Source organism: Tasmannia lanceolata, unplaced genomic scaffold (genome assembly GCF_043159265.1).
Source record: "Tasmannia lanceolata isolate RefF3 unplaced genomic scaffold, GAP_Taslan_0.1 ptg000044l, whole genome shotgun sequence".
NCBI classification, from domain to species: domain Eukaryota; kingdom Viridiplantae; phylum Streptophyta; class Magnoliopsida; order Canellales; family Winteraceae; genus Tasmannia; species Tasmannia lanceolata.
Window position 1 is genome coordinate 19,033,656 of NW_027518721.1, and position 13,108 is coordinate 19,046,763.

At 38.2% G+C, this 13,108-nt stretch overlaps 1 protein-coding gene across 1 annotated transcript; it reads left to right on the top strand.

Annotated features, from left to right (window-relative positions):
- The first annotated feature begins 86 nt into the window (after nucleotides 1-86).
- On the top strand, nucleotides 87-12,925 carry LOC143863559 (protein ORANGE-LIKE, chloroplastic-like). The gene is made up of 8 exons (XM_077374268.1): nucleotides 87-368; nucleotides 3,008-3,131; nucleotides 3,277-3,393; nucleotides 3,602-3,688; nucleotides 5,924-6,000; nucleotides 6,177-6,304; nucleotides 6,915-7,051; nucleotides 12,608-12,925. The coding sequence occupies exons 1-8, from the start codon at nucleotides 172-174 to the stop codon at nucleotides 12,683-12,685; spliced, it is 945 nt and encodes a 314-aa protein (XP_077230383.1). The 5' UTR covers nucleotides 87-171; the 3' UTR covers nucleotides 12,686-12,925.
- The last annotated feature ends 183 nt before the right edge of the window (nucleotides 12,926-13,108 follow it).

Sequence of the window (13,108 nt, forward strand, 5' to 3'; positions counted from 1 at the left end):
GGCTAATATGTGGGGCCCATGTACGATACGTTACTTTAAAACCATGGTCCCACTAGATAGGCCGTACAGATGCATTTGTCTCTTCCACAGGCCAAAGATTCCTCTTCTGATTCTGATTCCCAAATCCATTGCTAAAAAAACGCCTCCAAGCAGAAGAAGAGGAAGAAAGAGATGAATTGCATCACTCTTTTATCGCCTCTTCTTCCATTAATCGCTCCTTCCAAAACCCTATTTCTCTCAAACGATGGAAATTTGGAATCCAGACGATCTTTTCTCTTCCAAAGAAATCCTCGTTCACTTCGAATCTGCGTTTCCGGACAGAATTCTTCCCCGTCTCAGAATCCCTCCGGAGGCGAGAATTCCTCCAGGTTTCGTTTTTCAATTTCTAGGGTTTTTTTTTTTTTTTTTTGGCGTTGTTTAGGGTTTTGTGCTGATATTATTGTGATTTTTTTGTTGTTTTATTGCTGAATGTAATCTCTTCCTTAAGAGAATTAGGCTCTATGTTCTTGTTTAGTTGTTTAGGGTTTCTTGCTGATATTAATGTGAATTTTTTGTTGTTTTACTGCGAAATGTAATTTCTTCCTTAAGAGAATTGAGCTCTATGTTCTTGTTTAGATGTTTAGGGTTTAGTGCTGATATTAATGTGAATTTTTGGTTGTTTTACTGCTAAATGTAACTTCTTCCTTAAGAGAATTAAGCTCTATGTTCTTGTTTAGTTGTTTAGGGTTTGGTGCTGATATTAATGTGAATTTTTGGTTTTTTTACTGCAAAATGTAATTTCTTCCCTAAGGCTCTGTTCACTTCTTTTCCCTGGTGCTGTTTTCCCTGGAAAACAGCCTTTTTTTTCCCTGACAAGATAGAATTTCTGTGTTCACTTCTTTTCCAGGGAAACTATTATCAGATGTGGAATTTCTTATTTAAAAGCTAAAAATAACGTGGAAATTGACTTTTTCCCTGTTACTTGAGATTTGCTTTCCGATTAAATATATCGGAAAGAGGCTTTCCATGGAAAACGAAGCCTTTTCCTCTTCATTCCTTTCCCTTCTGCCATGTCATCTGGAAAGGAAAGGAAAGGCCTTTCCTTTCCGGGGAAAAGAAGTGAACAAAGCCTAATAGAATTAGGCTCTATGTTCTTGTTTAGTTGTTTTGGGTTTCTTGCTGGTATTAATGTGAATTTTTGGTTTTTTTACTGCAAAATGTAATTTCTTACTTAAGAGAATTAGGCTCTATGTTCTTGTTTAGTTGTTTAGGGTTTTTTGCTGATATTAATGTGAATTTTTGTTGTTTTACTGCTAAATGTAATTTCTTCCTGATAGCGTCGGAATCCGGGTCTGCGATTGCGCGGTGGGTAGAGAGCCTCTGCGGGGGTCTGCAATCACAAACAGAGGGGTTAGGGCGGTCCAGGGTGGGTCCCGGACGACCACTTCGACAGCCAAGTCAGATTCTGGACCAACAATATAAAGGACAGCAAGAAAAGGCTGAGGTGCAATCAGGTTTACCAAGGCCAAAATGCAGGTTCTTCTTTCGGTGCACAGGTGGACGGGTCGGAGGCGACGAGTGGGAAGTGGAAGAAGAGGAGGAAAGGAATCCGGGCGTCCAGCACCTTTTTCCTTTCTCCCCAAGATTAATCTCCCTACTTCCTTTGTTGTCGCCTCGCTTTTCGGGGAGTTGCCCCTTCCTTTTGGTGGCCTTGAGAGGGATGAGATTTTCTTCTCCTCCCCCGCCCTTCTCCTCCCTTTTCTCTCCTGTCGCTCCCCTCTTTTATTCTTGCTTGGGAATCCTTTAAAGGGCGCCATGCGGACCCTTTCATCATTTCAGACAGAGACCACATTCGTCGGATTGGGCTGCCTCCCTCTAGCGTGACGGCGCGCGTGGCTTTGCCGTGTAATCTCGCCCATAATCGTGATGATGAGGTTTGGGCAGCGGGAGGGTGACACGTGGCAGGATTACGCGGTCTTGTCGCTCATTAATGCCCTACTTAATTATATTAGATTCCATCGGTGCATGGATGACACGTGGTGAGCTTCGAGGATCGCGCCGTATTTATGTCCCATCACTTCCTTATAAAGAGAATTAGGCTCTATGTTCTTGTTTTTGTTTTTCCCTCTTTCTATGGTTTTTTTGGATGTTGAATGTAAATTTCTGGTTATGTTCTTTCAATTTGACTTTCTTCGGAGGATTTGAGTTTTTCCTGTTTTAAATGTTAGTTGATTCTCTGTTTTTTCTAACGATTTTTAAGTTACGAACTTCTGGATGAAAATCTGGTCACTTTTCTGCTTCATCAAATTTCTATTTTATTTAGTGAGGTTCTGTTTATTTTGAGTGTGTACTCTTTTTGGAAATCGATGATTGATTTTAGTTAGCATGGAGAGATTTATGATTTTGCGTAATCAAATCAATTTGATTTAATAGTGAATTTCTGTTAGAATTGTAGTTAGAAGTAGGGTTTCTTTTCTGATTACTGTTCTTATTACAAAATATACGTTAGTTTAGAAGTTGAAGGTTGATGTTTAGAGCGTTTTTGGAAGTTGATGTATTGAGGAATATTCAAATACGTGAATGCTTGAAGTGATACTATAAGGGTTGAAAATTGAAATTTTACATTTTGAAAGTTGAAGTGATTGTGAAACTATTATAATTGGGAATATTCAGTAGAGACTAGAGAGAACTTTTGAAATTTTGATTTTAGAGTTTAACAGTAGTGATTTTGGACTCTGTTGTATTTAGAAGTATACACCTAATAGTACTTTTGAACATTAAATTTTATGCTTGGAAAATTGAAGGGATTTCTAAGCGTTCCAAGAACCAACTTTAGGCTTTGACAGCAAATAGAAGTTTCCATCTTCTGCAGCTTTGTGCACGTACAATTATTATTTAGATCTTGTTAGCTAAAAGATTGTCACTGATATTATGTGGGTTTTGGTTTGCGAGATTGTATCTGAAATTATTACGGTAATTGAAATTATTTCAGTTAGCATTTTGCTTATGTGATTCCTCTTTTTGGCAGCTTTTGCATTATAGAAGGACCAGAGTCACCAGACACTGTTCAGAACTTCGTACAGATGCAGCTGCAAGAGGTTCAAGACAACATACGAAGTCGTAGGAACAAAATATTTCTCCTCATGGAAGAGGTGAGGTTTCTAGAAGGATAGTGCTCCGTTCTTAGTTTAAGTTCATCTATAACTCTATAAGTGTATGTTTATGCATGATGGGTGTTTAGTTTCATCTAACTCCGTCTAATCTAATCTATATGTATTTTTGAATAAATCCATCTAGGTCAGGAGATTGAGGATACAAGAACGCATTAGGAGTGCTGACCATATCTACGAGAACAGGGAGGCGGAGAATGAGATGCTAGACATTCCATCATCTATACCCTTTCTACCAAATATGGTGATTTTATTAATGTTTCCATATGTTCCATATTAGATTTATTTGGTATCTTTCTCCTTGTCAAATAAACAGGTAGGGGTCTCCGCCAAACCCCAGGTTACCCATAAAAAAAGGAGATTTATTTGCTATCTTTTGCAGGGAATTGGATGACTGACATATTTAACTGATGACCTTTCATAATAACCTTGTTCATTTTTGTTTGAAGTAGACAATGAAAACATTGAAGCAGCTCTACCTGACAAGCTTTTCATTTATATCTGGGATAATTGTCTTTGGGGGCCTACTTGCACCATCTGTAAGTTGAAGTTTTTGCATATAATGTTCTTATAATGCTTTTAATGCCTTTTTCTGAAATATTTCATGCCAGTTGTGAACCCTAATAAAGTTGTTGGAATTTCTCTAAGCATTCTCACCTAATATTTAGCATTTTCTTGTTTTTTTTTATCAGTTTACCTGTATTCATAGTTATCAAACTCGTACGAGTCACGAGTCGAGTCGAATCATGAAGTTTTTTAGTCGACTCGTGTAGTTGACTCGCCAGTGCCCAAGACTCGTACGAGTCATGTTTTGACTCGGACGAGTCACACTGACTCGACTCGAAAACAAAGCACTCGTACGAGTTTTATTTAAGACATATTTTTTGTTCTGTTTTGAATTATAAAATAGAGGGGGCTGTACCAGTTAACTAAAGGGGGTGAATATATATATATATATATATATATCAATTCCCATAATCAAAAGCCTAAAAAATTCTGGCTTTTTTATTACGGGAAGAATATGGACGGCATGAGTTTCTCGATCTCCCTGTGCGTATGTGTGACTGTGAGAAGAACAAGAAGATTGGACGAAGAAGAAGAAGAAGAAGAAGATTAGAAGAAAAAGTAGACTTTACCTAGCAAAACCCAAATCGAGGCTGGCACTTGGTACTCTCTTTTCTCGATCTCGCTTCCCTTCTCCCATATATCCCTCTTCCAGACTCTCTCTCTCTATATCAGATAAAACATAGATATCAAGGTTTTAGATAAAATCTAGGTTTTAGTGTATATTTTTATAAAAGGGATTTGCTAGGGGCAATTCAAAGAAGGCATTTCGTGGGCTGTAGTTGCATGAGAGAGCATCTACACAAACTCACTTTTCAATAGATTTTGTCTTATTCATGAGGTGTCTGCTCTCGTGTACAGATTTTGTCTTATTCATGGTGGTCCCCAGCAGGGCTGCTGTTGCATGAGAGAGCATCCACATGTACTCACACTTTTCAACATATGTTTTCTTATGCATGAGGTGTCGGCTCTCATGTACTGATTTTGTCTTATTCATGGTATTCCTAGCAGGGCTGCTGTTGCATGAGAGAGCACCTCCATGTACTCACTTTTCAACAGATGTTTTTTTATTCATGAGGTGTCTGCTCTCATGTTCAGATATTGTATTATTCATGGTGGCCCCTAGCAGGGCTGCTGTTGCATGAGAGAGCATCCACACGTACTCAGTTTTTAATTGATCTTGTCTTTATTCATGAGGTGTTACTTTTATGTGCTTTATGCCCTCATCTTTTCATATATGATAAAATTATAATTTTTCAACTAAATTTCTCATCTTGTCAAAAACTCTTACGAGTCACGAGTCAGAAAATTAACAAAACGAGTCACGAGTCGACAACTATGCCTGTATTGATGTTTATCATTCAAAAAAAAAAAACCTGTATTGACTTTTATATATAGTTATATACACCAGTATGCAAAGAAGTTGGAGCAGAAAGTGTTGGTTCTCAAAAAATTAGGAAGTGAGAACATCTATGCATTCATCTGTTATGCAATATTGGAGAATTCATTATATATTTAATAGAGTATAAAGACTAGCTTATGTTAAATATCAACTTATGTAGCGATTGCATTTAGAATAACTATATGGTGTTATGGTGTTCCTTCTTGTTTTGTCCGGAATGTTCAGAACAGACCAGAACGCAGGGCGGAAAGTTCCTTTTTCAATTCTGTTCTATTTTCCATTATGAAACCGAACTTTCCGGACAAAACGGATCGGAATTGATAACTAAGATACTAATCGTTCATTTGTCTGTCCCACCATAGATTGTCCATGCCACAAAATCTTCTCCATTGGAAGATCCTAAATTCTTATATCGTATGGTGTAAAATGGCCGGTTCAAAAAAATTAGAAAACAACTTTACACAAATCGAAGGGTTAGTGTTATCAATGCAATTCTAACTCTTCAAGGAGATTTGTACTATTTTCTTTTCTTCACGTTGTTGGTTCTGTTTTCTTTTTCTATGTTCCTTTATTCCTCCTCGGTCTTTTTATTAACTTTTTTTAATGATTTCATTATCATTCAAAAAAAAGGTATTGCCCAATGCAGGAGATCTCGTATGTGGTAACACAATATATAGGTTTACTTCTGATTCTGGTTTTAATATCACACGATTCTAGTACAGGCTGTCATGAATCATGGTGAATTGGTTAAGGAGGTGGTTACGTTCTTTCTAGTGACACAAATAAGACTAATTTGTTTTTGTTGCAGCTGGAGCTGAAACTTGGATTGGGAGGTACCTCATATGAAGATTTTATACGCAACTTGCACTTGCCAATGCAACTAAGGTATGAGCTGAAATTCAGCTGCGTTCTGTTGCGATAATTTAGTTTTGGTTCAAGAATTTGTTTCTTTTCTTTTGTTTATTATGAATCTTTCATGGATTGTCCCATATAATATTGCAGAGAGATCTTGTGTTTCATGTTCAGTGCACTGAAAGTCAATTTTTTGAACTATGAATCAGTCAGGTCGATCCCATCGTGGCATCCTTTTCGGGTGGGGCAGTGGGAGTCATTTCAGCATTAATGTTGGTTGAGGTCAACAATGTTGAGCAACAAGAAAAGAAAAGATGCAAGTACTGCCTTGGAACCGGTATACATGAATTCATAATGGACTCCTACCTTCTTATCAACTGAACTGCAAATAACCCATTTGTTTTTGTGTTTTGTGGCTTTTATATTTTTTAGTTTAGTTTGTTGCTTTTTTTTTAGTGGTAGTTTAGTTTGTTTCTTCCTTTCGTTTTCAAGACCTCCTCAGTCTCGGTGCTTCTCTTGCTCTTTTTGGTTTAATGATATTTGCCCACCATTTGGAAAAAATAAAATTGATGGTAGTTGATAGGATGATAGCCATATTAGTTTGACCTTCTTGAACCTAGTCATTATAAGTACCGTAATTTATGATAAATTTCAATAATTGTTGCTGTTCAAATGTGTTTACGATTATCAACAAGGGCGCCTGGGATCTTAATATACATTATTCAACCTTCTAGTTTCCTATATCTGATGGAAATTGAATGGATTATTTTCAGTTTATGATTATGTTCTAAGTCTTGTGTAAATTTATTATGATATTGTTCTGTCTTGTGAAAAATTGTCATCCATGTATGGATATTATCTTCCATGTATGGTATTGGGTCATTTATTCAACTGAAATTATTCTTTATGTTTAAGAATATACTGACACATGCTATTGTGGGTTACAGGATATTTGGCATGTGCTCGATGTTCCGCAAGTGGTGTTTCTTTAAGCATTGAGCCAATTTCAATTTCCGGTGGCTCTGATCGTCCGTTGCGGGCACCTACAACTCAAAGGTGTTCAAACTGCTCAGGGGCTGGAAAGGTACCGAATTTCACCAATAACAGCTTAATCATGGAACTTTCATTTTTTTAATGGCAAAGCAAATTTATTGATAAGAAGACCGAGATGGTCTGAAAAATACAAGAGAAGAGAAAGGATACAAAGACAATAATAGGTAGAAACCCATGATCCAGATAAGAGGAGGTCAAGGGTGGAGGAAATCGTAAACTTCCAAACCCTCTTTGGAAACTCCTTCCCTTGCGTCCTGATCTTTTTACGTGCTGATAAGAGATCCCATGACCGCTACCATTCAGAGAGAGAGAGAGAGAGAGAGAGAGAGACCGCTAACTATATCTTGAATCTCGTCGTGGAACGGATCGGATCTCAATGGAACATTAGATGAACCGGCAAGCCATCAGAACACATTCAGGGAATCCCCTTCCACCATCACCTTATCAAAAGATTCTCGCTCCAAGAGCTTGATCCCTTGAAGGACAGCTCTCACTTCAGCTTCATTGGCGTCTGCTACCTCTATGGGGCCCGAAAAAGCCTTCCTAACCGATCCCAAGTCATCTTTAATAATGCTGCCAATACCTAAGGGGCCAGGATTCCCCAAACTCCACCCATCAAAATTGAGTTCTAAGAAACCGGAATCCCAATTTTGCACCCTTTTTAAATCCCGGATTGAACTATAGCAAATCTCCCTCCCCCCATGCCAAAGGTTGTAAGCGGACACAAATTTGAAGCTAGATAAAATCTTCACCTATGACATCGTAAGGGCAGCCATCTTAGTGAAAAGAAATTCACAACTCTTTTAGTGCCCTTTGAAAACATGGGCATTTCTTTCTTTCCATAACACCCAAATTATAGCTAATAGGGATACATTGCATAAAATCCTCTCCTTCTTCCTCCAAGTGACCAATGACCAACTTTGTAGCAGATCAACGAGTTTGGTAGGGAACACCCGTGACATGCCAGATCTGTCCAACATTTTGTCCCACTCATCTCTGGCCATTTTGAAATGCAGAAGCGGATGATTGGTAGACTCTCCAGCCTAAATACACTTCGTGCAATGATCGATGATCAGCATTTCTTGCTTGCACAAAAAATCCACACTTTTGGATTCTATTCTGAAGGACAGTCCATCCGAAAACACAAACTCTAGGCGGTGCATGGATAGTCCAGACCTTGGCTACTCTAGAGTGCAGAGGGCAAGACACAAGGTGGAGATAAAATTATTTAGCAAAAAAAATCCCAAGGTGGTCAGTTTAACATAACACCCTTCTAAAGTTCTAATGTCTCTAGCAATCTGGCTAGAGCTGCGAGCTCTCTTTCAAAGAAATTTCTTCTAAATGACGGCATCCAAACCACCTTATTAAAATGCTCCGATTCAGACGCTTCCTGTGAAGCTGCCATAGCAAATAACTCTGGAAAAATCTCTTTCAAAGGTGATTCCGTGCACCAACAAACAAGCCAAAACCTTGTACAATAGCCGCTATAAACTCTGAATCTAATCCCGGCTTGAAATTTTTTATTGAACCGCCAGCTGTCCCGCCAAACCGTGATCCCTCGTTGTCTGAAATTATCCTCGACTCCCAATGGCCGAAAGCATATCCATACTTACAAACGATTATCTTGGACCAAATGTGAGAAACCTCCTCCCTGAATCTCTTAAGCCATTTGTCAAGAAGAGCTCGATTCATTTCTTTTATCCTTTCTGATCCCAAGGTCCCCGGCCTTGATAGGTTTGCAAACTTCTTCCCACTTAACTAGAGAATACCCCTATTTTTAATCATGGGACTTTTAAATGTGTGATTGTACAATGCACTTTATTTTCATTTCATTTGTTAGACGGTATTGTCGGTGTTGCTCTTATGTGGTGTTTTAGGGCAGACCTGGGGCTAAATGAGGCAGTTTCGGGGGATTCATTGTTATCGGTATTATTTTTTTTTGCGTTGGTACGTGACTGCCTGCTAATGATCTCTCTTAGTATGCAATTTACCAGCATTCCAAGAAGACAGAATTTAATCATATCCAACGTAGGCCTTTAGATGCTTTAGTGAGAAGAAGTGACTCGTGCCGAGTTGATGGAGTAAAAAGAAGTAGCGGCAAACCGAAAACAACTGGGATAGAAACAGTGAGGAAAGACTTGAGGGCTAGGAACATAACACAGAACATGACCTTGGATAGGAGAGAATGGAAGAAAATGATCCATGTAGACGAACCCAACTAGTATCAGGATTAGACTTAGTCAATTTGAGCCGGGTAGATCCTTTCACCTTCTTCATGAAATTTTTCTAAAGGATTCATTGGCCGACCCCAACTAGTTTGGGACAAAGGCTTAGTTGAAGTTGAGTTGAGTATGCAATATTTATTATGACTTCTGAGGGAAATTTTGAAAAAAACTTATCTTAAGTTGGGAGGATGTCTAGTTTTCCAGGTTCCTTAATGACATTTGTGATACCGGGGAGGTAATTCCCAATCAAATCTATATGATTTGTTGCATGCGAAGCTCTCTTTTTTGTCATCTCATTACCCTGAAAGGAAAATAAGCTTTGCTCCCCCTATTAATAATTATGCTAGGCACCCTTGTGGTTTGCAAGAAGGAAAATGAGTCATCTTTTGTTGCATCTGGCACGAGATGAAAAAGAAAGAGCTTCGTCTATCCTTGGACAGGGGATTGTCTCCGTTGTTGGCATTGCTTTGTTTTTCTCTCCTTTCCTGTCTATGAATTCCGATTCATCATTTGCATATTTTTTTATACGTTTCCATAATTCTACAGGATTTCCACCGAAATTTCCACCCAAACCCGACATGTTTCCATTTCCATCCAGACTGAAACACGTACTGAAACCCAAACCTGAAACCTTAATAAAAAGGGACATAATGAAAAAGAGCAAAAAAAAGGGCCAGAAAGACCATAGATGCAGGAAACGCCTAGGGAGGGGGGGAAACGCGTTTCCGAAACGGGTACGAAACGCTATTCGAAAAATTGTGAAACGCCTGTGAAACGTATGTGAAACGTTTGTGAAACGTCTGTGAAACGTTTGTGAAACGCGTTTCCCGACGGGAAACGCGTTTCACAAACGTTTCACAGGCGTTTTATTTCCATGGAAACTCGTTTCTTGGAGTTTTAAGACTTTAAAAGGATATATTAAACCCCCTTTAGTTTACTGTGGACAGCCCTATCTAGTTTAGAATTATATATATTATATTCAAGATTCTAGTAAAAGGATTTTCCTATTAATGTGTGTTACCTTCACATTTATGTGTTTCACTAGCGTTTCCTTTAGGTTTCACGTACGTTTCACTAGCGTTTCCTAAACATTTCCCAAAACGTTTCCCAATGCGTTTCACATGCATTTCTCTATCGTTTCCCGTTTCTCGTTTCCCCTTTGATTTTTTTCACGCGTTTCACCTTTCCGTTTCACGTACCGTTTCCCATTTCCGTTTCCCAAACTGGTAACTATGGGAAAGACAATTAGCATAAAAGAGTTTTTTTTTTATTAATAAAAGAATGGTGGTTAATATACGTCGACCACTTGTTCGGAGCCCCGATTGGTGGTTATGAGAGTTGCATTTTCCTTAGATTGACTGCATTGAAATTATGTATTACTTTTCTCCATGCTTTGTAGATTATAATTAGGTTGATTGCATTATATTTCAATGCTCCATGCATTGTAGATTGTTCTTAGGTTGCATAGGTTTAATTTTCATATATTTTGTCACTTGTCCCAAGTAATTAGTTCCTGCTTATATAAGCTTAGGGGGATGATTCATCTAAGGTACCTCTTGATTTGGATGATATTTTATATTTATATGGTTTGAAGCTTGTACTTTGAAGGATTATAGTGGACAGACAACTTATCCTCTATCCAACTTTTGGGTAATGTTAAATGTTGTTTCATCTGTAACAATGTGATTCTCTTTTATCTCCTTCACCTTCTCTTTATCCGAAACAAAGTGGGCTAGTACGTATGTTTTTTTTTTAATTACCTAGAGGAGTGAAAGTGCAGCTGAATCAATTTGAAAGCACGGTGAATAGAAGCTTTGGGAGAAGGAACACATTCACGTAGTCAGAGATGATGTGACATCAACACTTGCCTCGTTGAAAGCAAGGTTTAAAATTTCGGTTTCGGTACCGGTTTCGGACCTTGAAATTTCGAAATTTCGGTCGAAATCTGGTACAAAACCCGAAATTAATATTTTATTCAATATTAAATTTCGGCCGAAATAAATGACCGTTTCGGTTTTGGGTGATTTCGGTGTCAGTCTCCACCGAAATCCGAAATTTCGGATTTCGGATTTCGGTCGAAATTTAAAACCATGGTTGAAAGAGGATTTTAAATAAAATCTTCTAAAGAAGAGTTTGCAATATTCCTGTCAGATAAAGAGTATAAAACAGAATTGTGTAAGAAATTGTCTTTATTGATAATGTAAAGAGGTTGTATTAATTCAACCAATGGAGGAGGTGTTTCCATATTTGATTTATCAGTGGAAAGTATTGATGATCTTGAATAGACAATCCCTGGGAAAATTGGAGTATGTTAAAAACTAGATCAAAGGAAGATGATAACATTCAAGGAGTTGCACCTGAGGACGATATCACTTCAACTGAGGAATTGATTCAAATTGAATGGACCTTAAGTTCCTGCAAGTCATCAATCAAAGAGAAATTCCAAAGCAGTATGTATTTTTATATTTTATCATTTCTGAAGTTTTTTGTAGCTCCGTACAGTTGCGCCCTTGGTTCAGAAAACTCCAGGAAATGATTTGGCAAAAAAGAAAAAGAGAAAAAAAACAGGGAGCGGGGAAATGACAACCCACAGGGAGTCCTACATCAGCCGACAAGGATCCAGCCCGGTGCTTGAAAAAAAAATCCCAGTCAAGGCAATTGAACATGTGGTCAACACGTTTTGATGGGGAAAGGGGGTCTTTTTCGCCTCTTCTCCACAGCAAATGGATCAACTGGACGGAGCCTTAGGGATTGGTTTTAGGGAAATCAGGTTTAGGAAAGTACAGGTTTCTTACTTTTCTGATTTGAGTTTAGGAAGTTGTTTGGGATTAGAGTTCAGGTTGTTTACTTTGCAAGTTAATGTAATTTGGCTTCTATTATTGGGATTTGAGTTTAGCAAGTTGTTTGGGATAAGGACAGGTAGTTAAATTTTGTAGTTTCAGATAATCTGCTGCTGTTTTGATCTTTAGACTTAATGACATCATTCATCTTTTCATGAGTCTATCGTGTCCTGACACAAAAAAGCAAATCGTTGGTCATCCAACATCGATTGAAATTTCATCCTTTGAGTTCCTTCCAAGCTTGGAATTGTTATTCTTGTTCCCAATTGGTGGAAATTCTTCTGCTTGTTATCATTGAGGTCTGTAGCACTCGCCGCATTTGGAATTGCATTGCACATATGGGATATAATCTTGTGTAGATGTTTGTCGATCACATCAATTGTGAAAAGTAGTTCTTTTCCATAGCTATTGACATTAATCCTTGGCATGACTGAAGAGAAGTTGGTTAAGCTGATTTTTTATAGAGATCGATTTGTCCTCAATTGACTTTGTTTTTATCATTTGGAATTTTGCTTTCTCCAGGTTATGTGCCCGACATGCCTGTGCACTGGAATGGTAATGGCGAGCGAACATGATCCACGCATAGATCCATTTGACTGAGAATGGACAGAAATCTTCTTCACTAAGAAGTCTCATTTTCATGCCCCATTGATGCAGCTTCTCCATATTCAACCAGCAACCCACAAGATCATGAAATCATTTCAACAGCGGATTAGATGTTTGTGACTGAACCTAATGATATGAGAGTAATCAAGGTTTGGAACTTGAACTATGTATTTGGGAGTCTTTCCTAGCCTCTTTTAATGATCAGTTTGATTGACGGCTTTGATTTTTGGTTTTTTTTTCCTTCTGATCGACTGCTTCCTAGATGCATCCTAGTATCATACTTGCTAGCTATATCCTGCACATGGGTCTTGCATTGATTGATATGAACTACGGCTCAGAAATGGCTTGGCCTGAAAGGCCCAAAAAAACAAAAGCAGAAATAGTAGAGATTGTTTAAAAGGAGAGAACCATTGATGA

What these genes read in the sequence shown, in the direction of transcription:
- LOC143863559 (XM_077374268.1), top strand. Translation starts at nt 172, where the DNA reads ATGAATTGCATCACTCTTTTATCGCCTCTTCTTCCATTAATCGCTCCT. An exon ending in GGAGGCGAGAATTCCTCCAG is followed by an intron (nt 369 to 3,007) that starts GTTTCGTTTTTC and finishes TCTTTTTGGCAG; the next exon opens with CTTTTGCATTATAGAAGGAC. An exon ending in TATTTCTCCTCATGGAAGAG is followed by an intron (nt 3,132 to 3,276) that starts GTGAGGTTTCTA and finishes AAATCCATCTAG; the next exon opens with GTCAGGAGATTGAGGATACA.